Here is a 27,560-nt window from a genome sequence, read left to right as displayed (position 1 = left end):
ATTGAATAACAATACTATCAGAATGTATAATTATTGATAGGGAAATCCGATGTTCTTCAAATACCATGTTATGTGGTTTCTTACTCCCACTAATGTTATTATCCTCTAAGAATCTAGCAGTTTGGGTTTCTCTAGTTCTGATATTATGTGAGTCGCTAGCGAATGATAGCCTTCTTTTTCCCTCTTTTTTATTTGGATGGTTTTTGTTTTTTTGGTAACAAATGAATTTATTGAAAAGCACGACAAGAAGAGCTCAAGACATCCAGATTACAAAGGTCCTAGAGCCAAGGAGAGGAATTGTGCCATTTGGATGAAAAAACAACTATTGACCCATTTAAACTCATAGATGTGAATGGTCATTTGGATGGTTTCTTTTGACCATTCACATCTGTGAGTTTAAATGGGTCAATAGTTGTTTTTTCTAGGATTTGCTCAAAATTCCACATCTAAAGTTGTTCTTGGATGATTCTTTTGCTGATTACACGATAGTTGCAAAGCTTTTTGTATCAAGTAGGCAAAAATTCACATAGGTGTTGATGTACTTGATGTGAATCTAGGCCTACTGCCCACCATAAAGCTGGTCCCTTCAAGCATCAACATCGTTCTCATCCAATAAGTGTCACAGATTTTAGCCCCTCCTCAGCTCTTAGGATCCTTTGATCTGCAATCGTTGCAGTGGTGTCTTGAACCTTTACGCCCATGTCGACTAATAGTTATACCTTTGTGTGACACCATTGTCCTGATAACTATAAGACTCGAAGAAGCCACCTCCGTCGACAATCATCCTTTTGTTCTAAGTTTGACAAGGTCGAGGTACTTGTAGCTTTGGTCCTTCGTAGAGATAAATGGTGGAAATGACCTCACAATCAATCCAAATGTTGATGTTGTCGAAGTTCAAAGATCGAGCTTTTGCAATCCTTGGGGCAACCCCCTTGCTTCTGCCTCTTGTGCACTCCCTGTAAAACCAAAATCCATACAAGCAATAGTGAAAAAAATGTTGCAAATAATTACAGTAGAAATCCCATCACAGACAATAGTAACAAAACCAATTTTTGTAAGCTCAAGGTATTCAGCCAAGGTAAAGTTTGGAATTACTAAAGGGGGAAGGTGCATTAACATGGGAAGGAAATTTGAGAAGGTTTAAATCATCAATCCATCTAGGAATATTGGACATCACCCTATAGGGATTAGGGGAACAACCTAATCTCAAACATTGGTTTCTCATCTGCCACAAAAAGTAATAAGTGATCGAAAAACCCGCAAGGAATAAATGCTTATTAGTAACTTGACTAGAAGGAGATAAAAGATCTAAAAGAGAAGAAACCTGTAGGTGTTATGATCGAGCCCCAATAGACCTGCTGCCCATAACCTTTTGGAGCAGGGGCAAACAATGAATAAATACCAATCAGTCTCTTTATGGTTATGACAAAACACACAATACCTCTCAATTCTCATAAAACATTCAAAGTTCGCCATAGTAGTTACACCCCCATTCAACAAACCAACCAATATAAAGTCACCAATACTTAGTTTCCTACAAACCAACCACTATAAAATTGTGAATATATTAGAAATGTTATTCCAAGTTGTAGAAACCACCCCAGAATTTATAGGGTGTTCCTTAGGAAAATGATTGAAATGCCCCTCAAACTTTGTACCCCAGTGTGTTCTATCATTAGAAATCATGTCCTATAAAATAGTACATTTCACTTTTAACTGGCTGTAGGTGTTAGAGACCCATTTTTGAGCTTGTTCTTGGCCAAATCTTTACCCAATTCTTACATCATTGGATAGTACATCTCGAGACCTTTCAATTACACATGGAACGTGAAAATTGGACTTGCAGATTGAAAGAGGTCATTGTCTCAAGTTTATGGTAAAAAGATTGTATTCGAGCAATTTGGGGGTGCCACATCATTTTTACCTTAACCGGATGCTTCATCGATTTCTCTCTTTTCTCTCACTTTCTTCACCCCTTAATTACCAAAATGTCATCTTTTTCTCTTTTATTTTTTCCTATTTATAAAATTACCATTTTGTCCCTACCTTCATTTCCCCACCTTATTACCAAAATGCCATCAATGATCTACCAACGTATCATCCCTAATTTCCCCCCATAATTACATCCATGCCAATTTCTTTAATACTCTCTTTAGTTTTCCTTATTCACCGGGGAACACTTTTACCCTTAGCTGATTCCGACCTAAGTTGGCATTATCTTGATAAGAAAACCCTCATTAAGGCTTCACATAGCTCTTGATTTTTCTAAACAACGATATTGCATAAACCCATAATTGTAGTTTAATGATTTCGGAAGTTGTCAGAAACCCGCTTTAAGATCAAATTTGGAGAAGACCTTTGCAGATCGATGATAATCTCTTGAGTAAGTATTATCGAAAACAGAGAGAAAATTTATCATCGACAAGAAATGTATTAAGCATAGTTGATTACCATCTACCAACAAAACATTGAAATTTGGGAACAAGGTGATGAATATCGTCCTTGCATTCAAGGTTGTTTCCATTGTGTTGAGATTAGCTTGGTTGAAGTGTCTGAAACGAGTGTCAAGGACTGTTAATATAGAAACAATTGGAAAACCCATTTCTGCCATAAAAAGTTAAGAAGCAAAGAGTAGAAGGAAAAGGCAAAAAGTTTTACTTGGAATTTTACACCAAAAACGCGTTCCTCTTTTTTATTGTTTTAAACACGTTTTGCCGTATGTTGTCCAAACATACGGGAAAAAACTACACACGACAACTATTTCCATTTTAAACGTGTTTAAAACACGTTTTCCTTTTTTTGATGTTTTTTAAGAACTTGGACTTAAGTAATCATATCTCTCTCTCCCAAACTCGGATCGGGCTGATTCTTTCACCAACGTAAAGATGACTCAAAGGACTACATTTTTCATGATATCACTTTCAACTCAAGGTCAATGCATGGATACTGAAATCAGAAGCATGTATTTCAATAAAAATTCTTCAATTTATATGAGAATAGTGCCCTTTTTTTGGTTCCCTTTTTTTGAAATATAAACGTTTAAAACCCGTACTGTCAATTTTTTCGTTTTTTACTAATCTCTATTTTTTTGACCATTTTATTTGACCATTCGTTTGTAAATTTTTACTGTTTAAAACTCGTATCGTAATACTCCGTTTTTTTACCGTTCCCATTTTTACTAACTATAAAACTTGAGCAATAGCAAGGATGTTAGGCTTGGGATTTCGGATAAGCTTGGGTTATGGGCTTATTGCCTATGAAATATGACGAACACTTGGGTACATATGGTCATTAAATGGGCTATACATATGTGTTATGAATATTGTCAAACATAAATAAAATCACCTACTTTTTCTCACATAGCCGGTCGTAACCTAGCTCACCCGTGGATAGGTGTCAATCGGCTGGTTCAATAGTCTCGGTCGGGCTGAATTGGTTTCAATATGATACTTGACCAAGTTGAGATTCTCTATACGTGCATTCACTTGCACGTACGCACTTCAGGTGCCACACCTATTTCTTTTGCTTCCATAAATGCCCCTCTTTTACCTTTAAATGGAGTAAGTGAGACCGGTGTTGGGCCTGTTGGCACCTTAGAGTGTGAGTAGAGGATTTAAACCCTGGGTAATATAATTTGGATAAAAATCCTCTACAGTGCTTAATCTTGCATCTGCTCGAGCTCGCACTATTGGATGAAACATTTCCATGTGTCGAGCTCGCAGACCAAAACTGCAAAGGCATCGCAAGATTAAGCACTGAAGAGGATTTTCATCCTTGTAATCACCTCTCTATCCAATATGGATATTAGCCCATTTTGGCATTTTAAGTGTGGAGGACCGTTCTACACAAAAGTGTGGAAGACTGCATCGACTCAGTAAGTCACCATAGCCACCCTCATAGTTCACCATACCCATAACAACCTTTATGCATGTGGAAACCATGGTTTGAGGTATTGAATTGGATTGGCCGGATCAGATTGGTATCAGCCGAGACCAATCCGGATCCAGCTGTACGAACAGGGGTGAAAATGTAAAAATTTTGTTTTTTTTTTATAAGAAAACAACGACAAAAGTGTCATATTTGCCCGAGTTTGAGTGATCTCTATCTGTATCGGCCGATCCGATCCGATCCAGCCGATACCTAGATCATGAACCATGGTGGAAACAGAACCTTCTGGGCCTCTGGGGAGGTGTCCGAATCCGAAAGCTTATAAAGCTAGGTTTAAACAGCGTCTGCTCGTTGTTTCAACTTTTTTTCTTTCCTTCTCAGCGAAGCGTAGAGAGAAATCCCGATTCCCGACTTCTCAGTTAATTCGTTTGGCTTCTGGTTCTTCAATGTCTTCTCCTGCAGAGTAATTTGCTTCTCCAACTCATTCTTCTTCCTCCCTGTTGTTGTTGCAGATTCATATTCTTACTGTTATTTATTTCTTGAACTTTATGGATAAAATTTTTTAAATAAAATTCGCTGACGGCTCTTCGGAGCTCATAACCATAAATGAACATATCACATAATGAGATGAATCTCCGTTCTGTATTTTGTATTCGAATCCAGTTTATCTTTCCTGATGTTTGCCATGGATTTGCGAATGTAGCTTTGTGTTTATTATGTTATTGATTCCTTCCTAGCTATTTTGTTTGATCTTTGTCGTGGAACTCTGAGAGGGTGTACAATGGTCTTTATGTGCCTTTAATTTAAATTTCCACGAGGGTCTGTAGGTTTTGACCTGCCTCTCGTTGGAAACGTTCCTGGTCGTATTGAATTATGTAGTCCTACAAAGGTATTCTTGTCTATCCCCTCTTTCAAAACTTCAATAGTAGCATTATAGTTTTCCATGTCATATTTTACTGATTCACTCATCCTCATGTGCATAGAGGTATTTGCATTAACACCTGGTTAAGGCCCAAATTGGTCTGTTGTTTTCTGAGGGTAGTTTTTGTTTTCAATTGTTTTCGGTGTTATCCTCCCGCTTTTCCTCTTGCTTATTATCGGTTGACTGTTTTTGAGTATCAATTTAATCAAGTTGAACTAGAATGGTGTTAGTTGGGTAATGGATTTGTGGAGCGTATAGAAACCACCTTTGGGTTCTTTGTTTGCTTTTTTGGGCCTGTGCTTCGGGGAACTTTGTCATAGAGAGTTGGCAGTTAGAAGATGCCCTACAATACTAGGAATTAGGCAACTCCAGCTCCAACCCCACCCCCCCTCTCTTTCCTCTTTGTATGGTGGTGGAAGATAGTTTTGGTCAAATAGTTATAATCTTAGCAAAAATCTTTTTATAGATAAGACAAACAAGAAGGTATAAAAATTCGCCTACCAAAGATGGCCATCACAGTGTGGAATATGACCCTTCGCCTAAGGATTCATGGATGAAGATTTTAGTTGATTAACTTGAATGTCATGCAGCAACTATTATGCGTATCACAGAAACTTATGCCTTGTTTAGGCAATATCTATTTTATAGAAAAAAAATTCAATCGAGATTTCACAGGTTTCGAACGAAACTAGGTCAAAACTTGGTATTTTTTTCTGCCAAACTCAAGACCAAGGCTTCGATGCCCAGAAAATGTTTTTTTTTTTAACCTTTTTGTCCTACCTATATTTAACATTTTACACTTCATGAATTATTTGTGCTTATTATGGATGATCTAACGAAGAACATTCAAGATGAGATCACGTGGTGTATGCTCTTCGTTGATGATATCGTTTTGGTGGATGAGACAAAAGAAGAGATTAACTCTAAGTTAGAACTTTGGAGGTCAACCTTGGAAACAACAGGCTTTAAGATTAGTAGAACAAAAACGGAGTATGTGATGTGTAATTTTAGTTACATTGATGATGGATACTGATATGATGTGAATTGAGGATAGAAAGATACCATAAAGTGACTATTTTAGATATCTGGGGTCAATCATAAGTAAAGAAGGTGGCATAGAGAATGATGTTTCACAAAGAATTAAAGTGGGATGGATGAAGTGGAGAGGTGCGTCTGGAGTGTTGTGGGACCGGCGTATTCCTTTAAAGCTTAAAGAAAAGTTCTATAGAACTGTTGTATGACCAGCTATGATGTATTGGGTAGAATGCTGGGCAGTTAAGAAGTGTCATATTGATAAGCTTTGTGTAGCAGAGATGAAGATGTTAAGATGGATGTGTGGAAAAACTAGGAAGGATAAAGTACGGAATGAATGTATTAGAGTGGACATGGGAGTCGCCCGATCAGTAACAAGCTTCGAGAGAGTCATTTAAGGTGGTATGGTCATATTCATCGGAGGCCTAGTGACGCCCTAGTAAGGAGGACTGATATGATCCCGATTGAAGGAGCTAAAAGAGCTAGGGGTAGGCCTAAAATGACCATAGGAGAAGTGGTGAGGAAGGACATGCATAGCCTAGGTCTTGTACCAAGTATGACTTTGGATAGGGCCTATTGGAGGGCAAGGATCCATGTAGCATACCCCATTTAGCTGAGTTTCTCCTGCCGTGTTGGGTTGGGCTTCTTCCCTCTTACTATCTTTCATCTTTCATATTGCATCTTTCATTTGTCATTTGCCATTTTCCATTTCTCTTCTCTTTCCCAAATCTTTTTTGCTAGAACTCAGTTTTCCTTTGTTGTGTTTGGATCCATATAGCCGACCCCATTAAGTTGGGATAAGGCTGAGTTTGTTGTTGTTGTACACTTATTTCATGAATTAGTTTCACAAAAAAAAAAAATCCAAAATCGGACTTGTAGTTTCGACCAAGTTTGCTAGGTTACATGCTATTGTGTACTATCCCTATTTATGCATTGAGTTGATGTATAATTTAGCTACTGTAAATGTAAATAAGCTATTAAAACAATCAAAACATACTTTAGAATGGAAAAACAAGCATACAATATGCACCAATTAATTCCACGTGGAGTTTCTCGGTGGGTCCATTCCACGAGTTGTGTATGATAAATCATAGCTGCTCCTCAGAATGTACCACATATGTATCCAATGACATGTTTTGGGCCTAATTGTTCTGATAGTCCATGACTGCCGACCTATAAGCCCCATCATCAACATATCAGAAGTATCCCAACCTAGGGAATGGCATACTAAGACCATAGTTGTCAAGGCATCTAGGGCGCCTAGGCAGGAGCCTTTGATGCCTTGGGCCTTGATGTTGGACCTCTCCAACGCCTTGGGTCACCTAGACGCTGTGACAATTATGGCCAAGACTGAAACTTGGTGGAGTGGACCTAAATTGTTGGCCAGGATACGAGAAGATGTTGTCGATGAAAGATGTCCCACCGCCATAATCAGTGTTGGGGAATGAACTAGAATATCCACCATAGCTACCCTCATAGCTCACCATACCCTCCAAATGTCGAACTGGTGTTGTCGAAGATACATTGGACTGGGACTTTGTCTTGTGAAGGAGGGTGCATGTCAATGCCTATATCCTCTACTCTCACCCAAACTCATGGCTTCCAGTGTGTTAGACAAACTCGATACATCCATGCCCATCCCAACTGTCTACTCCTTTGGTTTGAACTCCGTGCTACATCATTCAGCAGATTTTTCACTAGCTGTCAAGAACTCCATGTAAGGTAATACTAGTAACGACTTTTCAACATGCTGTCCTTTACTCGTGATTGCACTTGGTTGCTGCTGAAGGCTTTTACATTCCTCCTATGTTGGTTACTTCTCAAGAATAGGCTTCAACAGTTGTTGGTGCTTGACTTGGGCAACCTTCAATATTGGTTTCATGGCTGACACGTTGAGTGGATTAAATACCAATGGGGTTTTCCCTTGAAATCAAAGAAACATTGGTTCTTGGTACCTCCCACCAGCACATTAAATCAAAGAAACATTGGTTCTTGGTACCTCCCACCAGCACATTATTTTCATACATCCATGGTTGTCTAAGTAAAACATCGGTCAATACCATGGGTATGATGTCGCACCAAACATCTTTATATTCTCCCAATTTCAGCGGTATCGAACATTGTTGATTTACCTCTAAAGTGTTATTGAGGAGAGAAATTTTATAAGGTTGTGGATGAGCCTCTATTTTCAACTTTCAGCCTATGACAAAGGCTTGAGATACATCATTTACACAGCTTCCACTATCCACGATCATCTGTGATGTCAAAGGTCCACTAGTATAAAAAATACAATGTTGGGGCCAATCCTCACCTTTTGCTTCTGTAATCAAAATTCTATTCAGCACATTGACTTCATAGATCTCTTCGGTATCATCATCCAAGAGGTCATCATCATTGTCACCATCAAGGGCTGCATTGACAACCCAGTCGTCATCGACCTGAGGCTCACAAATCTGTACATTGGGGTTAGCTTTCCATACCCGCAATGACTGAATTAGCGTCTCCATGGTTGGCCATGGTAGGCTCTGATACCAAATAATGTAAGATTAGAACTTGAATAGGTCTAATCCCAGGTAAGATAAAACAGAAAACCCTCCAGCAAACAAGAAATTATATGAGGGAACCAAGAGAACTATGGGAACTAAAATCATATGAGAAAACCAAGAGAACAATGGGAACTCAAATGAGGGAACGATTTCCTTGGTTGAAGTAACAAATAAAAACCCACAAATTTGTAACCTGTTGAAGCAGCAATGATCTTGATGTGGTACTCTTCAAGAAATTGATGTGACAATCAGTTGAAAGAAATCCCAACAGCTTGTAGCACTCTTGAGATTGATTTGAACAAAATTAGGGTTTGAATTCAAGAACCGATGGAAGGGGATGGGGAATGGATGGGGAATGGAATGGGCATCTCACCTTAGGCCTCTCACTGACGCAGGCGGAAGGTTCAGATCTATAATAGAGAGATCAAATCTAATTTATAGGGAGATTAGGGATAGGATAAAGGGAGAAGACGAGGTTTCAAGATCAGATTCTGATCTTGATAAAGAGAGAAGAAGAGATGAGGGCATGAGAGAGGAGAAGAGATGAGATTGAGAGGGGGAGAGAAAAAAGAGAAGATGTTGTGGGGAGGGGAAGGGATAAAAGGTGATCAAACACACCTACTGATTTCCAATGAAATCCAATATTCAATTCATTGTTCAAATGTTTCTTTCATTGTTGGATTACATGAGTAAATAAAGAAAATAAAAATGACTCTTGGACTCTAGCATTAATCATCTAGGACTAACTTCAATAAATCATTAAACTACCTAGAAACTAATATCAAGTAAAATTAATTACTTACACAAACTTTTGGACTCCTACATAGAAAACTTAAAAGACCCAAGTTGAAAACTGAAAAGTCTAATTAAAGCACCTAGAAAAAGAAATCAACTCATTAACTAAGCTTAGGAAAATGAAAAAATGCGTTGGAATATTAAAAGACACCTCAAGAAAATTAAACTCAGGTCTGGTGGCTCTTTGGAGTCGACTTCATGGTCCCCACCAGCAATAATATTGCAGGGACCAACCCTGGCCAGCTTAACCTCACTGCTGGGCTTAATTGGGGCTGGTTCTTGGCCCTACAGTTTGGGTTTAGTTCTGATATAAACCAAAACAGCATGAGGGATCTTCTTCAAGCTTGACAGTGCATCAATTCCCCCGATGTTAGAAAAAACTCGTCCATTTTTATCAAGACCACATGATTTACATCAATGATCAAGCCATACTCAACTTGTAAAAATACCTCGATCCGAAGCTTTTTGTCAAAGTAACCATCGGGAAGCACGTAGTCAATTGGCTCATGGAAGGGATCCATCGTCAAGATCTTCTGATGATCGTCGTCGAACAACTTCTCTTGGATTGGAATCTGAGTGGAAGACTTGTCATCTTCAATTGGACCTTCAATCAATTCATCTTCATGGGCAACTTCAGTTGTAAGCTCATGTGAGAGGTCTTCCTCTTCATTTTGCATAAGAACTTCAAATACCTTCTCAATGAATTTTTCAAGGCTTCTTCTAAAGTCTTCGTGACCAACACGTAGCTCTTCAATTTGAATACTCATACACTCTTGGTATTGAAGTAGTGAGTCACAGAGATGTTGCCTTGCTGCATCCATAGGAGAACTTCAAGTTGAGGCTGATTTGTTACAGCCCTGTCAGGTTAAGCTAACAATAACATGTAGGAACTTTCGTCTCTGATACCAATTTGGCGCAGGCGGAAAGTTCAGATCTGTAATAGAGAGATCAGATCTAATTTATAGGGAGATTATGGATAGGATAAAGGGAGAAGACGAGGTTTCAAGATCAGATTCTGATCTTGATAAAGAGAGAAGAAGAGACGGGGGCACGAGAGAGAGTATCGTGAGAGAGAGAGGAGAAGAGATGAGATTGAGAGGGGGAGAGAAAAAAGAGAAGATGTTGAGGAGAGGGGAAGGGATAGAAGATGATCAAACACACCTGCTGATTTCCAATGAAATCCAATATGCAATTCATTCTTCAAATCTTTCTTTCTGGATTACATGAGTATATAAAGAAATAAAAATGACTCTCGGACTCGAGCATTAATCACCTAGAAGCTAACTCCAATAAAGCATTAAACTACCTAGAAACTAATACCAAGTAAAATTGATTACTTACACAAACTTTTGGACTCCTACATAGAAAACTTAAAAGACCCAACTTGAAAACTGAAAAGTCTAATTAAAGCACCTAGGAAAAGAAATCAACTCATTAACTAAGCCTAGGAAAATGAAAAGATGCATTGGAATATTAAAGACACTTTAAGAAAATTAAACTCAGGTCTGGTGGCTCTTTGGAGTCGACTTCATGAGCCCCACCAGCAATAATATTGCAGGGACTAACCCTGGCCAGCATAACCTCACGGCTGGGCTTAATTGGGGCTGGTTCTTGGCCTTGCGATTTGGGTCTAGTTCTGATATAAACCAAAACAGCTTGAGGGATCTTCTTCAAGCTTGATACTGCATCCTCACCTATCCTATCTTAGGATTTCAACATTGCATAAGCAACTTTTCTATTCATTCAGATTCGTGTACAATGCTGGCCTCCCTTACAAACTTATATAGAAAACTCAAAAATAGACTTAAACACTAAATAGGAAAGGCCTAACCCAATCCTTGAGACCTTAACTAATAAGATAGCCTAAATTGACTAGGAAAGTCAAATAATAAAGAATACAGACTCAAAACAGGACCTTTACTAAACTAATGAAGCAATTCTCATTTTCCTACTATCTACCCATATTTTAGGCTCATTAAATTGACCAATTACAAAGAAAACCAATGGGATCAAAAGCCCAACATATACATAACCCAACCTAACGCTTATTTTCAATAAAATAAGCCATCCCACTGACTTTTCTACATCTTCTGGTTCTCTATGTCTCAGCCTCCTCCTCCTCCCCCGCTCTGGCTTTACTAGAGCATGTCTAGATGAACCAGTTGCCCTGGCCATCTACAACGATCTCTCATGCTTTGCTCGCTACCTTTGCTCTCCTCAGTTGTCAGCCTCTGTCGCTGTTTCTGCATCATCCCAATCTTGCTCCTCACTGTCATAATCCTTTTTCCCTAACTCATGCATCCTCTCTAGATATGCATACTCAAAAGTCTTCCCTGATTGCCTTCTTGTCTTGCCTTTTCTATATCCCGTTCTGTAGCATCATCGCCATGTCTTTCTTTATCTTACTTGGAATACTAAGGCAGCCCGTGACATTTTCGTCACCACCTTTAAGATGCCACTTCAGTCTAGTGGCCCCATCTCTCCCAATTTTTTTCTTACAGTAATTGCGCCAAGACTTTTTCTTGTCAGCCGAAAGGGATATCCCACGCCTCCATGCAATGTCCCCGCTTTCTCCAGCCATTATGAACTAGTTGGTACATTGTTGCAACAAGAACACAAACATTATTAACATGTAGACATCAAAAAGGCTCCTTAAACTGCAACAAATCTTATTCTAAAATTTCCCCCTAGTCTTATAATTTTTTTGCCTAATTAAAACTATTCTTTTTAATTAAAGAACATCACATTATTAATCAATTTTGGCTGAAAACATATTTTCATTTCTTGATTTTTTAAAACCAAAACAGTATATTTTTCTTATTTATTTTCAATTTTTTTTGAATTTCGTCAATTAATTTGAAAATTCCAAAAATTAAAAACAACAAAAAATTCCGACTCTGTCAAGCTTTAGATCAGCCAACGCTGTCTAACATATATTAATTTGAAGTCCATCCATCAAATATTACCCCCTTATTTTTTATAAAAATTTGTTGCGGGAAACTCAATTTTTAAACCAGAAAATTCAATAAATAATTCAAAAACCTAAAAAAAAAATCCCACTCCGTGAAGTCATAGATCTGGCCATTCTATTTGACAAATAAAAAATTGAAACGCAACTACCATGTCTACTAGTATAGTCTACCTAAAATTAGATTTGGGGGAAAAAGGCATTACCTACCTTCAAGCTCCAATCTTACAGTCTAAGGTGTAGAAGGGTTGAATGCTGAAGAGAATGCAACTCAGTGCAGTAATTTGGGCAAAAAAATCCTCCCGTGTCAAAACCAGCGGCAGTTTCGAGTTTATTGTCGAAACTGCAAGTTTTGACCAAGATTTAGTTCCATGCTTTAAAGACAATCAATTGGAACCTTGCTGTACAATTGATTACCAGTATACAGTTAATAATAGTTATTACTAATACAATTGTCATGGTGAATGCTGTTGCTCTCATAAAATCAAATAATGCTGCACATACTTCAACCAAAGTTGCTCTAATAAGAGAAATAAAGTATACTTATGAGGTATGCAAGCAGCTTTGAATATGAATGCTTGAGTATCATAATCGATCACCCAGCCCCTTTATTTATAGTAAACAGAATTACACCTTATTCCTAGTCTAATTAGGAATGAAACTTACTCCTAATCAAAGTAGGAATGACTCCTAATCAAAATAGGACTAACCCCCTTACCTATTCCTATTAGGAATTCCCATTATAACTAGGAATTCCCATTATAACTAGGAATCCCAAATAGAGATCGGTTAGGGGGAAACAATACAGAAAAAAAGAAATAAAATAAAGGACAAAAACTAATAAAACTAAAGGACTAAATTACCCCTATCCTATCTCAACACTCCCCCTCAAGTTGGAGCAAAGATGTCGATCATGCCCAACTTGACTAGATTGGGATGAAACAAATTCCCAGACAATCCCTTGGTGAAGATATCAGCAAGTTGATCAGCAGATGTCACAAAGGGAATACAAATCAGCCCATCTTCTAACTTCTCCTTGATGAAATGCCTATCCACCTCAACATGCTTGGTACGATCATATTGTACTGGGTTGTGTGCTATGCTAATTGCAGCCTTGTTGTCGCAGTACAGCATCATAGGAAGACGAATAGAAACACCAAGATCTTGTAGCAGACCTTTAAGCCATCTTAACTCACAAATACCTTGTGCCATAGCTTGAAACTCAGCTTCGGCACTAGAACGAGCAACTACATTTTGCTTCTTGCTACGCCATGTGATAAGATTTCCACCTACAAAGGAGCAATACCCAGAAATAGACTTGCGATTCGCAGAACCAGCCCAATCAGCATCAGTATATGCCTCTATTCGTAGGTGACCATGTGCAGACAGAAGAATTCCTTTTCCAAGAGCTGACTTCAAATAGTGCAAGATACGAAGAACAGCCTCCATATGAGAAGAGTAGGGATCATGCATAAACTAACTCACAGTACTCACGGCGACAGCAATGTCAGGACGAGTGTGTGAGAGATAAATCAGCTTCCCTACAAGTCTTTGGTACCGACCTTTATCAACAAGCTCACCCTCTTTCTCCTTGAGTCGAACAGTAGGGTTCATAGGAGTATCTGAACAATGGTAGCCTAGCAACCCGGTTTCAGCCAATAAGCCTAGGACATACTTCCTCTGGGAGAGAAAAATGCCTTTAGAAGATCTGGTTACTTCAATCCCAAGAAAGTATCGTAGTTTCCTAGATCTTTAATCTCAAATTCTTGTCCAAGGAAGGTCTTCAATCGTCTGATCTCGTCACCATCATTGCCAGTAACCACTATATCATCAACGTAGACTAAGAACAGTGAGTTTTTCACCAGCCCTCTTTATGAAGAGTGTGTGATCAGCATTACTCTGCTTATAGCCCACAGAAATCATGGCCTTGTGGAACCGGCCAAACCATGCTCGAGGTTATTGCTTCAGCCCATAAAGTGCACGCTTCAACCTACACACTTTTTCCTTGGTTTCTGTCACAAGAGAACCCTGGGGGAATGTCCATATACACCTCCTCATCCAGTGCTCCATTTAGGAAGGCATTTTTTACATCTAGGTGCTGTAAGTCCCATCCAAGGTTAACTGCACAAGATAATAACACACGAACAGTATTCAACTTTGCAACAGGTGCAAAAGTTTCCTGGTAATCAATGCCGTATGTCTGAGTGAACCCCTTAGCAACGAGTTGGGCCTTATACCTATCCACAGTGCCATCCACCTTCTGTTTCACCACAAACACCCATTTACATCCAACGGTCTTCTTCCCAGGTGGAAGAACCACAAGCTCTCATGTGGTATTTTTCTTCAAGGCTTCCATTTCTTCCATCATAGCTGCCTTCCACTTTCCATCTGATAGAGCTTCCTGCCAAGTATTAGGAATACGAACAGAAGAAAGAGAGAAAACAAAAGCATGAAAGGATGGGGAAAGGGAATCATAAGAAACAACATAAGATATGGGATGCTGAGTGCAAGTTTTGACACCTTTGCGAAAAGCAATAGGTAATTCAGTAGAAAGAACATTACCAGGTGGAGAGGCAGGTTCTGGATCCGGGTTCGGCAATTGGATGGATACTGGAGCAACAGTTGATTGAACCTGGTTATGTTTCCTTCCATAGGTCTTCATAGTGCTGTCATCAATCCTCCTCTGAAATTCACTAATAGTCCTCTGGACAGGAGTTTGGACTGGGGTAGTTTGCTCCCCCTGAATAGAGATGGTCTCCCCCTGACTTAGGGGGAGTACTAGAGGCAGGCCGAATTGGTTCAGACTCGTGGTAAACAGACTGAAGTGGAGGTGGAGAGTCAAGAGTTAGCACATCTTCACCAACACTCTCCCCCTGAAGAGGTGAGGACATATAATATGGAACACTTTCATGAAAGACAACATCCATTCTGACAATAGTCTTGTGGGATGAGGGTAATAACATTTGTACCCCTTCTGTGTAGCAGAGTAACCCAAGAAAATGCAGCGGAGACTACGTGGGTCAAGTTTACCAGGGGATTGAGTATCCCTGGCATAACAGACGTAGCCAAACACCTTAGGTGGGACTATAAAGGAAGAAGAGCCAAGTAATAGCTCAATAGGGGCTTTGGAAAGAAGAACCCGACTGGGCAGCCTATTAATTAAATAGGCTGCAGTAAGGATAGCATCCCCCCAATAAAGGGAAGGGACATTGCGAGCAAACATAAGAGCCCTAGTCACCTCTAAGAGGTGGCGGTTTTTTCTCTCAGCCACACCATTTTGGGCTGGAGTGTCGACACAGCTGATCTGACAGAGGATTCCATGGGCAGCAAGGTATTTTTGGAACTGACCTTCCATATACTCTTTCCCATTGTCACTCCTCAAAATTTGAAGAGTGGCATTAAATTGGGTCTTAACCAACTGATGAAAGTGCTGAAAACATGAAAAAACTTCATTTTTTGTGTGCATAAGGTATACCCAAGTGAACCTAGAATAGCAGTCAATAAAAGTGACATACCATCGATGGCCAGACAGGGAAGCTTTCCTACTAGGACCCCACACATCAGTATGAACAATATGAAATAAGGAAGAAGATCTTTTATTAGAAATAGGATAAGTTGAGCGTGTCTGTTTAGCCAAAACATAAGGCTCACAAAAAAAGTCTTCCTTATTACAGTCTTTAACTAATGCTGGAAATAAATTTGATAAAGTACCTAAAGGAGGATGGCCTAGCCTAGAGTGCCATTTATGTAATTTAGAAGAGAAAGATGCCAAAGGTAAAGCCTGGGTAGTTGTAGGATCGCCATCAAGCAAGTACAATCCGCCATGCACTTTACCCGATCCAATCGTCTTCCCCGAGTCCAGTTCTTGAAAAACACAGTGAGTGAGAAAAAAAGTCACTTTACAATTCAGGGATTTAGTGATACTGCTAATGGAAAGAATTTTAGTTGTAAATTTGGGAATATGCAACACAGATGACAGGGTAAGGGAAGGAGAACAACCAATGGATCCTTTCCCTGAGATGGAGGAGAGGGACCCATCAGTAATTTTGACTTTATCCTTACCAGAAGCAAGAGAATATGTATTAAAAAGGCTGGAAGAACCTGTCATGTGATCAGTAGCACCGGAGTCGATGATCCATGGAGTGGAAACTACTGATGCACAATGTCCAGCAAAGGAAATACCTGTACGGGCAAAGAAGGAACCTGAATTGGCAACAGATTGTAGTAGAGGCAGCAGATGTGTTCAACATTCGACGTAGAGCCTGGAGTTCTTCCTAGGAGAGACCGATATCAGCAGTGGGAGTTGGAGCTACACTTTCTGTGGGATTGGCTTTGTTTTTAGATTTAGCACGACCACGTTTGGCCTCAAAATCCGCAGGCTTCCCATGTAATTTCCAACACTGAGCCTTAGTGTGATATGGTTTGTGACAATGCTCACACTTCACAGGCTCTTTGGTGGTAGTAATAGTAGCAACACTGTCAGAAGAAGTAACAGGGGTGAAGCCAGCAGTCTGTAAAGTTGATATCTCAACTTTGGGAGTAAGCATCATGGCAGCCCTTCGTGTCTCTTCACTGTGAACATAAGAAAAGGTCTCCTCTAAAGTGGGGAAAGGAACCCGACCAAGGACTTGTATCCGAATAGGGTCATAATCATCATTGCGTCCAGCCAGGAAATCATAGACCCGAAACTGATCAACATAAGAATGATAGGCAGTAATGTCAGTACTAGTAGTAGGTTGAAACCTAGTATAATGATCCAATTGCTGCCATAAACACTTGAGGGCAGCATAGAATTTAGTGACAGACATCTCCTTCTGAGTAGTGTTTTGGGGTGTCTTCCTGATTTCATAAACTTGAGCACCACTTCTTGATCGACCATAAGTTCCCTTGACAGCGGTCCATATCTGAGTAGCAGTGTCAAGGGGGAGATATTGACTGGAAAGGTCAGTGGTCATTGAATTTAGAACAAATGACATCACCATAGCATCGTTGGCAGCCCATTTAGTACGGGCAGCACTTTCTTCAGCAGGTTGTTTGGTGGTGCCGGTAAGATGGCCAGTGACTCCCCTACCAGCCACAGTCAAGGATAATGATCTGGCCCAAATTAAGTAATTCGTACCATCAAGCTTAATGGCAGCAGCATAGGGAAGGAAGTCATTCCTAGTCTGACCATCCCCTCCAGAAGTAGCAATAGTTGTCTCTGAATCACCCATAGTTCAGGTAGAAACCGATCCACAAATTTGAAAAAACAAATCTTCAAAAACTGAATCAGATCTGAAGTATGGGTTTTGAAGTTGCTGCAATTTCAGCCGTCAGAATAGGCTGAAACTGTGATCGAATAGTTCCCTTGTAGTGGAGAAGGTACCCTCCAAAAATTGACCCCTTCTGATGAGCCAATAAGAAGCCCTAAATTTGAAGAAATTTAGGAATAGTTGAATGCAAAGGAATTGCAGGTTTGAATCTGATGTAGTTTGGATTCAAATCTGCAGTCTGAAAGTGAGTAAGGTGTAGATCAATAAGTGCAGGGATCAATCTCCAAAAAGAACACAGAAATCCAGCTTGTAAAAGGCAGCAGCTCGATCTCCAAGGTTTGGATGAAACCTGCAGCAGATTCTGATCACACCAATTTGTAGAAGTTTCAGTGAGGTGTCATTGAGGGCAGCAGCTAAATCTTCATTGGATCACCTCAAAGTTGCTGCCCTGAATGAGATAGAGAGTCCGAGAGAGTTGGAGAAGAAGAAAACCAGTAGCCGAGAGAGTTGAGAAGAAAACCAAAAAAAATCGTGGGGGGCTGCTCTTCAGATGAGAAGAGGCTCTGATACCATGTAAGCAGCTTTGAATATGAATGCTTGAGTATCATAATCGATCACTCAGCCCCTTTATTTATAGTAAACAGAATTACACCTTATTCTTAGTCTAATTAGGAATGAAACTTACTCCTAATCAAAGTAGGAATGACTCCTAATCAAAATAGAACTAACCCCCTTACCTATTCCTATTAGGAATTCCCATTATAACTAGGAATCCCAAATAGAGATCGGTTAGGGGGAAACAATACAGAAAAAAGGAAATAAAATAAAGGATAAAAACTAATAAAACTAAAGGACTAAATTACCCCTATCGGGTAATTTAGCCTATCTCAACAGGTATGTATAGAGATCCTCACTTGTGATCTTCCATGAGATAGTTGAGATGTACCTGCCAGCGCTTGGTTTTGTTTGCTTCTGTAGCCCTCCATTTTGTGTTGGGTAAAATTTATGCTTTCTGTTTGTTTTAGTTATGGTCCATATGTTATTATATATTCTTCTTTAATATATTTTCCTGTAGCAACAATCACTTTTCTTCTTTGGTAATTAAATAGCTTGATATGCATTAGCTCCTTCAACCCAAAGGACGGTAGAGGGGCATTCCCACTTCTTATACTTAACCATGCAGTGCAGTCATTTTTAGATGCTCCATCTATTTCCATGATGAGTATCTTACATCCTTCAGTTCTACAATGGGTGTGCATGTGTGTGTGTGCACATTATGGATTAGGTAACTTGGTCCTCAAGGTTGCAAAAGATCAATTTAATCACTGAAAAATATTCCAGGTGTACTCGTGAAATTATTGTGTTTGATTTAGAAAGTTAGCTCATTTTCTTTAAAAAATAGGAAGTTAGAAACTCAACCATACCGGGCAGTTGGATTATTTGTCCTATTATAGCTGGACCTTTGGTTTGCTGGATTAGTTGTCTCAGTTCTCGTGAACACAATGATCACTTTAGCAACTTAAAGATATTCCACTGGGATGTCCTGCAGATCTTGTGGATCTGTTGTATCAGTAAATCATCAGTCCTCCATGTTATATCTTTGTTTTCACTATAGAGAGTGGTTTTGTCGGTCATTGAAGAAACAGACACAAATCTTTTGCTGTAAATCAGTTTAGTGGCCTTTTGAAGAGACTTATAATCATTAGTTTCAAGCTTGTATATCATGTTGCTCCTTTTTTTTTCCCCCTTGGGGGGGGGGGTTGGGGTTAAAGTTGAAGACCAGGTGTTGCCCTTTTTCTTTCTTTTGGGCTTCTATATGTCGTTGCCCTTTTAGACGGTGCAGTAATTGGAACTCAAGGTTGGAGATACGATGTTCTGAAGCAATCCCAATGAGCATGTTATAACAATTCGTGGCAAAGTATACATAATTGGCCTCTATCTATCATAGTCTTGATTCATAACTTGTTTTTTGAAGGAATGTACGGATATTGGTGCTTATTGTATAAGCAGATGATATCATGTTGCAATACGCAAATTAAAGATCTATTTTGGAGAAAAGGGTATATAATTTAGTGTCCTAAAATCCCTATATGCTTCATACAGATATTCAGTGATAGTTTGAGACAAGATCTATATTATCCAGTGCATATATATCCCAGGATCTGTCAGATGTTGGTACAGACATCTGTGTATGTAAACACGAATGGGGGACATGGTCAGGATGTGTTGCATTTCATGACATTTATTTGAGTTAGGATCTCCCATAACATGCAATGATAATTGTGCTATTAACTGTAGTCCTATGAAGATAACTGTTATCTTTTTAGTCTTTACTGTGGTAAACCTAGAAAAGGGAAGTTCGAACAGATTTTTGAATATTTAGAAGTCTTTATGATGTGTCACACTATATTTCATTCATGAAAAAAAAAAAAAGGAATCATAGATCAGAATATTATTATATATATATATATTGAGTTCAACTCTTGGCTGTTACACCTCAATGCAAATATTTGAAAGGATTTAGGTGTAGAATTAGTGCTTTTTTAGTTTTGTTTAATTCATGAATTTGACAGTAGCTAAAGGGTAATTATATGATGTGTGAAGCTTAATCTTTGCCCCACAAAATATATATGTAAGACTGTTTGTGGCTAAGATAGCATTATTGAGATGGATGACTGGAAGGACTATGAAGGATATCAGAATGAGAATAACATTCAAAGGAACTCAGGAATAGTGTCGATAGGTTGCAAGATGAGGGAAAGTCATTTGAGATTGTTTGGACCTGTGCAAAGAAGACATAACAGTGAATCCACCTATGAGTGATATGGTGGAGATTGGAGGTGTTGAGTGGTGAGAAAAGACATCAATACTTGTTAACTGCATATAATGGCTTAGAATGATTGGAATGGCATTAGAATTCATGTGGCCGAGAACAATTGGTATTGTTAATGCTTCGTGAGTTGAGCCTCTCTAATGTAATACTGAATTTGAATGATCAAACAGTAGCCAATAAGATCTTTTCACAGAAATAATTCCAGATTTGGGAAAATTATCAATAACTCAAAATCAGATGGTTTTAGAATGATCCCAAACTCTCATCGAGTTTAACAAATCAATAGGAAAATGTTTGCTAAAAATCAGAATTTAATCCAATGGTTAAATAGGAAAATAGGGGGTAATCCTAGTAACAATAGGATAGGGGTCAAACAGTAATTAATCATGGAATTCAGAGATCAGAATTTAGGGGCTGAACTTGTCAATTGATTCTGCATATGGGTTGAAAACAGTAATCAAAACAGATCATGAAATCAGAATTTGAGTTAGCTTTATATATGTCCAGATCAATAGGTCTGATCTGGGCAAAATTCTGATTGAGTTCTTCTTTATGGTTGAAGAACAACTTTTCAAAAATTGAGAGTGATCTGATGGTTAGATTCTCTCAATTGAAATTCATGCAAAAAAAGCCTTACATATGATTCTCAACTAGAAATAGAATAGTAGTTACTAGAAGATGAATTGCTGGATATTAATTAGATCAGTACTTGCTTGAATCAATGGAAGGAAAGAAAGATGGAATAGTAAGAACAAACAGAAATTAAACACCCGGACTTCACTCCACTAGGTGGTTTGATTGGGTCAAACACGAACCTAAACCTTGATCACACACAAGGGTGTTCCTTGATCAAACACAAGGAGATCTTCAATGGAGAAGACAGCAGCAGCAACATCAACTTTGTTTATCAAATTCGTGTACAATGCTGGCATCCCTTACAAACTTATATAGAGGACTCAAAAACAGACTCTTACACTAAAAAGGAAAGGCCTAACCTAAGGGTGTCAATCGGTCTAGTTCCAGTTATTTGGTCTGGTTCCAGTGCGGTTTACATTTTGACAAGGTCAAATAAAAACCGACCGGATAGGATTCAACCAAAATCAGAATCATTTGGCATTCGGTCCGGTTTTACTGGTTTTTATTCGGTTTTTGTTATTCGGTTCGCAACCGATTTACATGCGGTTTGTATTGCTGATTTTAGGAAAGGTTAACCAACACAACTGCAGCTTTTCAAAGCCTATATATTCCTGTGTTTCGCCATTGTCTCCTGGTCACCCCCACTCATCTTGTTTCCCACGCCTTTGTGAATTATTTTTTTTTTAAAAAAAAAAATCCCATCTTCAACTGTCCTTTTCCTTTCATGTTTCTTGTTTTTTTATTTTTTCTTCTCCACCGTCACATGATAAACAAACTATCTTCCATTAGCAAGTTGGTTTTGTCAATCCATTTTAACTTGACCCATCATTTTCAATCTGTAGATATATATTATATAGTTTGTCCCCAAAACATTTTACTTATTTCATGTTTTAAGTATGGTGCAAGAATTGTTGCTTACTAAATTAATCATTATTTTATTAATTAACCCAATTGATGCGTGGGCTAGTATTTGAGTGAGAGGTACCGGTTTTCTATTATATTTTTCCGGTTCCTATTCAGTTTTGAACCGTTGGTTTTCCGGGGCAAATCAAAACCGAACTGGGAAGAAAACCTATGAAAGCAAAACCGGATAATTTTTGTGCAGTGCAGTGCGGTTCAATTCAATCGTAAACGGTCGGTTCCGGTTTCATCTTGACATCCCTAGCCTAACCCAATCCTTAACTAATAAGGTAACCTAAACTGACTAGGAAAGTGAAATAATAAAGGAAACAAACTCCAAACAAGACTGGACTTATAAAATCCTAATCCAGTCCAACTAAACAATTAATAACAATTACTTGTAACTTAAATTGAACCACATAGAACCGGTTCAATTTTACTAACCCAAAACAACTTAAAAATTAATTTAGTATAAGAAACTAAGTCCTCATAAAGGAAATCCCGTATGCATTCTTACTACCCATGTTTTAGGCTATTACATTAAAAACCTAGTGGACCAAAGGCCTAACATGTATATAACCCAACCCTAGACTTATTCCTATTAAAACAAGCCTATTTTGGTGATGAATCTGCCTCAACTCTCCGCCCACCCCATTTTTTTTTTTGGTAGAGTTCCACATTACAGAATATTAAGACTGATTGTGTATGCCACTATCATTTCCGTAAATATCTTCATGCCAGTGGGTCTGTTGGCCAGGATATCATTTTTCCTAGCAATCTTTCTAAACTGTGATGGTTTTCCTACACTGATTCCTTCTCCATTTTGAGATTTGATAAACCGACTCTGTTAATGCTGTTTGCACTTCTACTGTTTATCTATGTACATTCTATTTGCTGTTAACTTTGTGAATAGGAATTTGTTGAACATTTAGCTCCCTCTGTTGGCTAATGCTAATAACCATCAAACGTTTCTCTTTTGCTTGGTTTCAGATTCTATAATTCACTTCCACCTATAACCAAAGCTTATGGGACCCTGTGTTTGTTGGCTACTACAGCGTATCAAATAGGACTATACAATCCTGTGTACTTTGCGCTAGATTACCGTCTAGTATTCTTGCGGTTTCAGGTTTGCATTTTCATCTCGGCAGATCTTGAGATTTTTATTGAAGCATGATTTCAATATCATGATAAATGTTGACTCACTTTCATAATTTTTAATCACATTAAATGTTTGTATTATATTTTTCTTGACAGTTGCATATTCTCTGTAAAATTACTAAGCTAGTTTAGACGTTTTCCTTATAGTAAATACAAGGATCATGCTTTACGCAATCATGGCATTTCTCCTATCTCATTGATATCACTTTCATGTGTTATAACTGCATGTATTTACATTTTCTTTTTAATTATCACATTGCACTTCACTTTCATTCTTTTTTTACGTAATGGATCATGCATGACATTCTTGCTTCATGTATTGTGTGTTCTTTTCTGAACAACTGCATGTTGTTTCACTTGATGTGGTGATGCACAATTTTGAAACTGCAACTGATGTAGATCGAGGAGGAAAGAGAGAAGAAAGGCCAGTCCAGCCAGCCATCAAACCAGCAGCCCAACCAGTGTTACATATAATTCCCACATCTGTGAGAGCAGCTGTGAAGCTTGTCTGCAGTCCCTTGAACCATTTTCTTACTTCCCAGCTGCTCTCAACCTCTTGAATCAACCCCTAAATCATGAGTTTGTAATCCTGATTCAGTGTTTCTAAATTGTTGATCTTTGCTGCAGGACTTCCTATTTCAGTTTCTATTCTTTAGAAGTCTATATTTTGTTAAGTTTCTTATTTCTGAGATCTATTTCTAATTTCACAGGTTTCTAAATCTGTTTTGAGGAAGTTGCTATTTTCTGGTCAGTGCCATAATTCCTAATCCAACTGTTGGATTGGACCCAAATTCTAAGAGCTTAATACACTGCCCCATGGTGTCCTTTGACCTGGGTTACAGCTCCATCAGATTGCTTCATTTAGCTGGGATAAGGCTATGTTGTTGTAGAATCTCCCGGTTCAGGTTCAACCTGTGATCCTGGTTTTCTTTGAGAATCCTCACCTAAACATTTAGGTGCCCATGGATTCCATCAACCACACTTGTTTTCTCATTGAAAAACATCATAGACCTTGGGTGATAAACTACAATTTAAATTTATGAATATGGTTGTGCAAATTATTTTTGGGAAATCTAAACTTCACTATGCATTCTAATATTTAGCACTTCACATCCTGCCAATTGGCAGTATGCTGGTACAGGTGTGTGTCCATGTGATAAGAGTGCTAAATGTCACTTAAGCGTAGTGACATCTAAAAGCCCCCCCCCAAAAAAAAAAAAAAAAAAAAAAAAAAAAAAAAAAAAACCCAACTTTTGTGATCTTAAGAATGGAAATTTAGTCGAACAATCAAAATTTTCCTAACAGACATCCATCACATCATTATCCTCCTTACTCTGCCTAATATGATTCAATTCTAGAATTTTTTTTTTTTAAATTTTAATTTCTATACCTTAAGAATTTTGTTGCCTTTCTGGATACCTCATTGACTGAAACTTTAGTCATTTGTTTTCCTTACATATACCTTTTATGGATTGACGGTAAAATGTCTGAAGGAATACAAAATAAAAAGAAGAAAAGAAAACAATATCACATGTGGACATACATAAGGATCTCTTCACGAATTTTGGTGTCTTGACAATAATTCACATTGTTTCAGAGCTTTGTATCTGAATGTTAATTCAGCATCTTCTTTCCTCACTTTTAGTATCGCGGCTAATGTTGGTTATTAACTTTCTGTATTTCTTGGAAAATTCTCAGGTGTGGAGGCTGTTTACTAACTTTTTCTTCCTTGGAAATTTCTCTATCAATTTTGGAATTCGCCTCTTAATGATGTAAGCAAACTAAGTTTTTTTCCTATAAATACTGTCCTATGCATCCTAAAGGTTATGATTAGTACTTGCATAACTGGAACAAGAAAAACTTCATTTTCCATGTGCCGGACACTCTTCTATGTTAATCCATCCTTTTGATGTTGCAGAATAAGGTATGGGGTCCAGCTTGAGAATGGACCTTTTGAAAGACGTACAGCAGATTTTTTGTGGATGATGGTTTTTGGAGGCTTGTCATTACTGGTATGTAATACCTGTTCCGTCATTCTCTCTGTTTAATGGTTCTACACTTTCATAAGGCTAAATACTATACTCATGACATATGTATATGCTTCTGAGTTTTAGTTGAATATGTATGTCAGTGGACTGAAATGACATTTTCTTTCTCCTGTGTTACCTGAATGTGGATCTTTTAGGTGTTGACGGCCATTCCCCTGTTAAGGTCCTATTTTCTGGGGGTATCATTGGTGTTCATGCTTCTCTATGTCTGGAGTAGGGAGTTCCCAAATGCTCAAATCAATATATATGGACTTGTCACGCTCAAGGCATTTCACTAATACTCCTTCGAACTGGTTATCTTAGAGAATGAAGTTAGATTAATGTGCTTTTGCATCTGTATTAATTACCATATTTAATGGCTTGCAGGCATTTTATCTCCCTTGGACAATGCTTGCTTTGGATGTTATTTTTGGGTCTCCTCTCGCACCAGATCTATTGGGAATCATAGCAGGACATCTATATTACTTCTTGACAGTACTGCATCCACTTGCCGGTGGAAAGAACATATTGAAGACTCCCTTGTGGGTGTATCCTTGTTCATTTGCTTTCAATATAACCCAAGCTCTTCCTTTCCCCTTCTTTCTCTCTTTGTTTCTATTTGTTTTGATATAATGCTGACAATCGGCTACATATCTAATCCCCATTCAACAGCCTTAGCCAGATTCCTGCATGATAACTACCCAGAGTCCTTGACAGGGCTCAAGGTAACAGTAGGAACCTGTAAGATTCTGGCATTTGCTAATTGGCTTTATCAACTGTCTCCACCTTATGTGCATACAGCATACACATGGCCATGCACACAGGTGAGAATACCAAATTTGAGCTGATGGGATGTTCCTAAACATCTAATTTATAGTTTTACCATCCAGATAGCAAATTTTAGAATAGATCTTCTACAAGATGTTGTGCCTAACTCCATTTTGCTTGCATCTAAGCCATTTAAGTACAAACCTAGGTGATGTAGACAAGTCACTTGGGGCTTATTTTAGTGGAAAAAAGCTTTGGGTTGGGTTATATATGTATTGGGACTTTTATCCCATGGGTTTATTTTGTAATTGGCTAATTTAATGAGCCTAAAATATGGGCAGAGAGTAGGAAAACGGGATTTACTTCATTAGTTTAGTTAGAGTTCTATTTTGAGTCCGTTTTCTTTATTATTTCACTTTCCTATTCAATTTAGGTTACCTAGTTAAGGATAGGGTTAGACCTTTCCCTTTTAGTGTCTAAGTCTATTTTTGAGTCTTATATATAAATATGTAAGGAAGGCCGGCATTGTACACGAATTTGAATGAATAGAAAAGTTGTTTATGCAATGTTGAAATCCTGAGACAGGATGGGTGAGATGCCCAGGTTGAGATAGCCAACCCCACCTTTCCCCATGCCCTTCCATCGGTTCTTGAATACAAACCCTAATTTTGTTCAAATTGATCTCAAGAGTGCTACAAGCTGCTGGGATTTCTTTCAACTAATTGTCACATCAATTTCTTGAAGATAACCACGTCAAGATCATTACTGCTTCAACAGGTTACAAATTTGTGGGTTTTTATTTGTTACTTTCAACCAAGGAAATTGTTCCCTCATACAATTTTAGTCTCATTGTTCTCTTTGGAATCCCATTGCTCTCTTTCTTGTACTTCGGAGATTTTCTATATGAGCCTGCTTGGGATTAGACCTATTCTGGTTCTAGTCTTACATTACTAGGATTTTCTGCCTTTGTAATCTATGGTTCATGCTATCTTTGTTATTGCTGATGAAAGTATTTTCATACATGATAATAGAGGATTGTATGGGTCATTTCATTGATGTCATAGAACTCCAATTTGATCTGTTGGATTTACATTTTACTTTTTAAAGGTTTCTGCATAAATGTGAATGTTTAATGTGTTGAGTCCATTGTTCTAAAGGTGAATTCATTGAGACTAATCATCCAGTCAAGCTATTCTGTCTCCTGATCTCTTTGGACAGTCTTCTCCAAACATCCGCATTTGTCTAAGAGTCGACCCTTCCGATAGGAATTAGATTTTCTGGTCAGAGTGTATTATGATTGCAAGCGTAGTCTCTTTGTCATTAAATTGTGGAGTGCTCTCTCTCTGCAGGGTAGGCATTTTAATTAGAGTGGTTTCTTTCTCTGGAAATTCCTTAACTACAGCTACATAGGCATAAACTTGTTGCTCGCTGGGGGCTGGGATCTCAGAGGAATACGAATGCCCAGCCTGATAGGACAACTGGTGTGGCTTTCAGAGGGAGAAGTCATCGGCTGAATTGATAGAACCATTGTCTCCTGCTTTGGCTGGTTTGACGCATTAGCTGCTAATACCTTTTCCCTTTTCCCTAATGACATTGCTGATAAGATGAACAAAACCTTCATTGCCGGGAAGGGGGAGAAGAAAGATGAACACTCTTGAATGGTGGATGGTAATAATGCACCCTCTTTCTGCCTTCTGTATGACATTGAACAATCATTATTAGTGAATGCTTTAATTGTTGTGTGTTGGGAATGTGGGAAATTTTCATTCATATTGTAGCCATGCACAAAATTGAAATGTCAAGTCAAGATACTTTGATTACATCTTCCAAATTGA

At 38.4% G+C, this 27,560-nt stretch overlaps 1 protein-coding gene across 2 annotated transcripts; it reads left to right on the top strand.

Annotated features, from left to right (window-relative positions):
* Nucleotides 1–4,317: 4,317 nt before the first annotated feature.
* Nucleotides 4,318–27,560, top strand: LOC122669210 (derlin-1). Of its 2 annotated transcripts, none has more exons than XM_043865911.1 (7): nt 4,318–4,351; nt 22,763–22,898; nt 24,629–24,702; nt 24,849–24,942; nt 25,116–25,244; nt 25,345–25,505; nt 27,136–27,560. In XM_043865911.1, exons 1-7 carry the CDS (start codon nt 4,335–4,337, stop codon nt 27,242–27,244), a joined length of 720 nt encoding a protein of 239 aa, XP_043721846.1. In that variant the 5' UTR covers nt 4,318–4,334; the 3' UTR covers nt 27,245–27,560. The 2 variants fall into 2 exon arrangements, with proteins under 2 accessions (XP_043721846.1, XP_043721847.1); XM_043865912.1 differs by lacking the exon at nt 27,136–27,560 and adding an exon at nt 25,694–25,923 and having other exon boundaries at nt 25,345–25,560.

The sequence above is a fragment of the Telopea speciosissima genome, chromosome 7 (genome assembly GCF_018873765.1).
Source record: "Telopea speciosissima isolate NSW1024214 ecotype Mountain lineage chromosome 7, Tspe_v1, whole genome shotgun sequence".
Lineage (NCBI taxonomy): Eukaryota > Viridiplantae > Streptophyta > Magnoliopsida > Proteales > Proteaceae > Telopea > Telopea speciosissima.
Note: the sequence above shows the minus strand (reverse complement) of the source record. Positions and strands in the feature narration are given on the sequence as shown.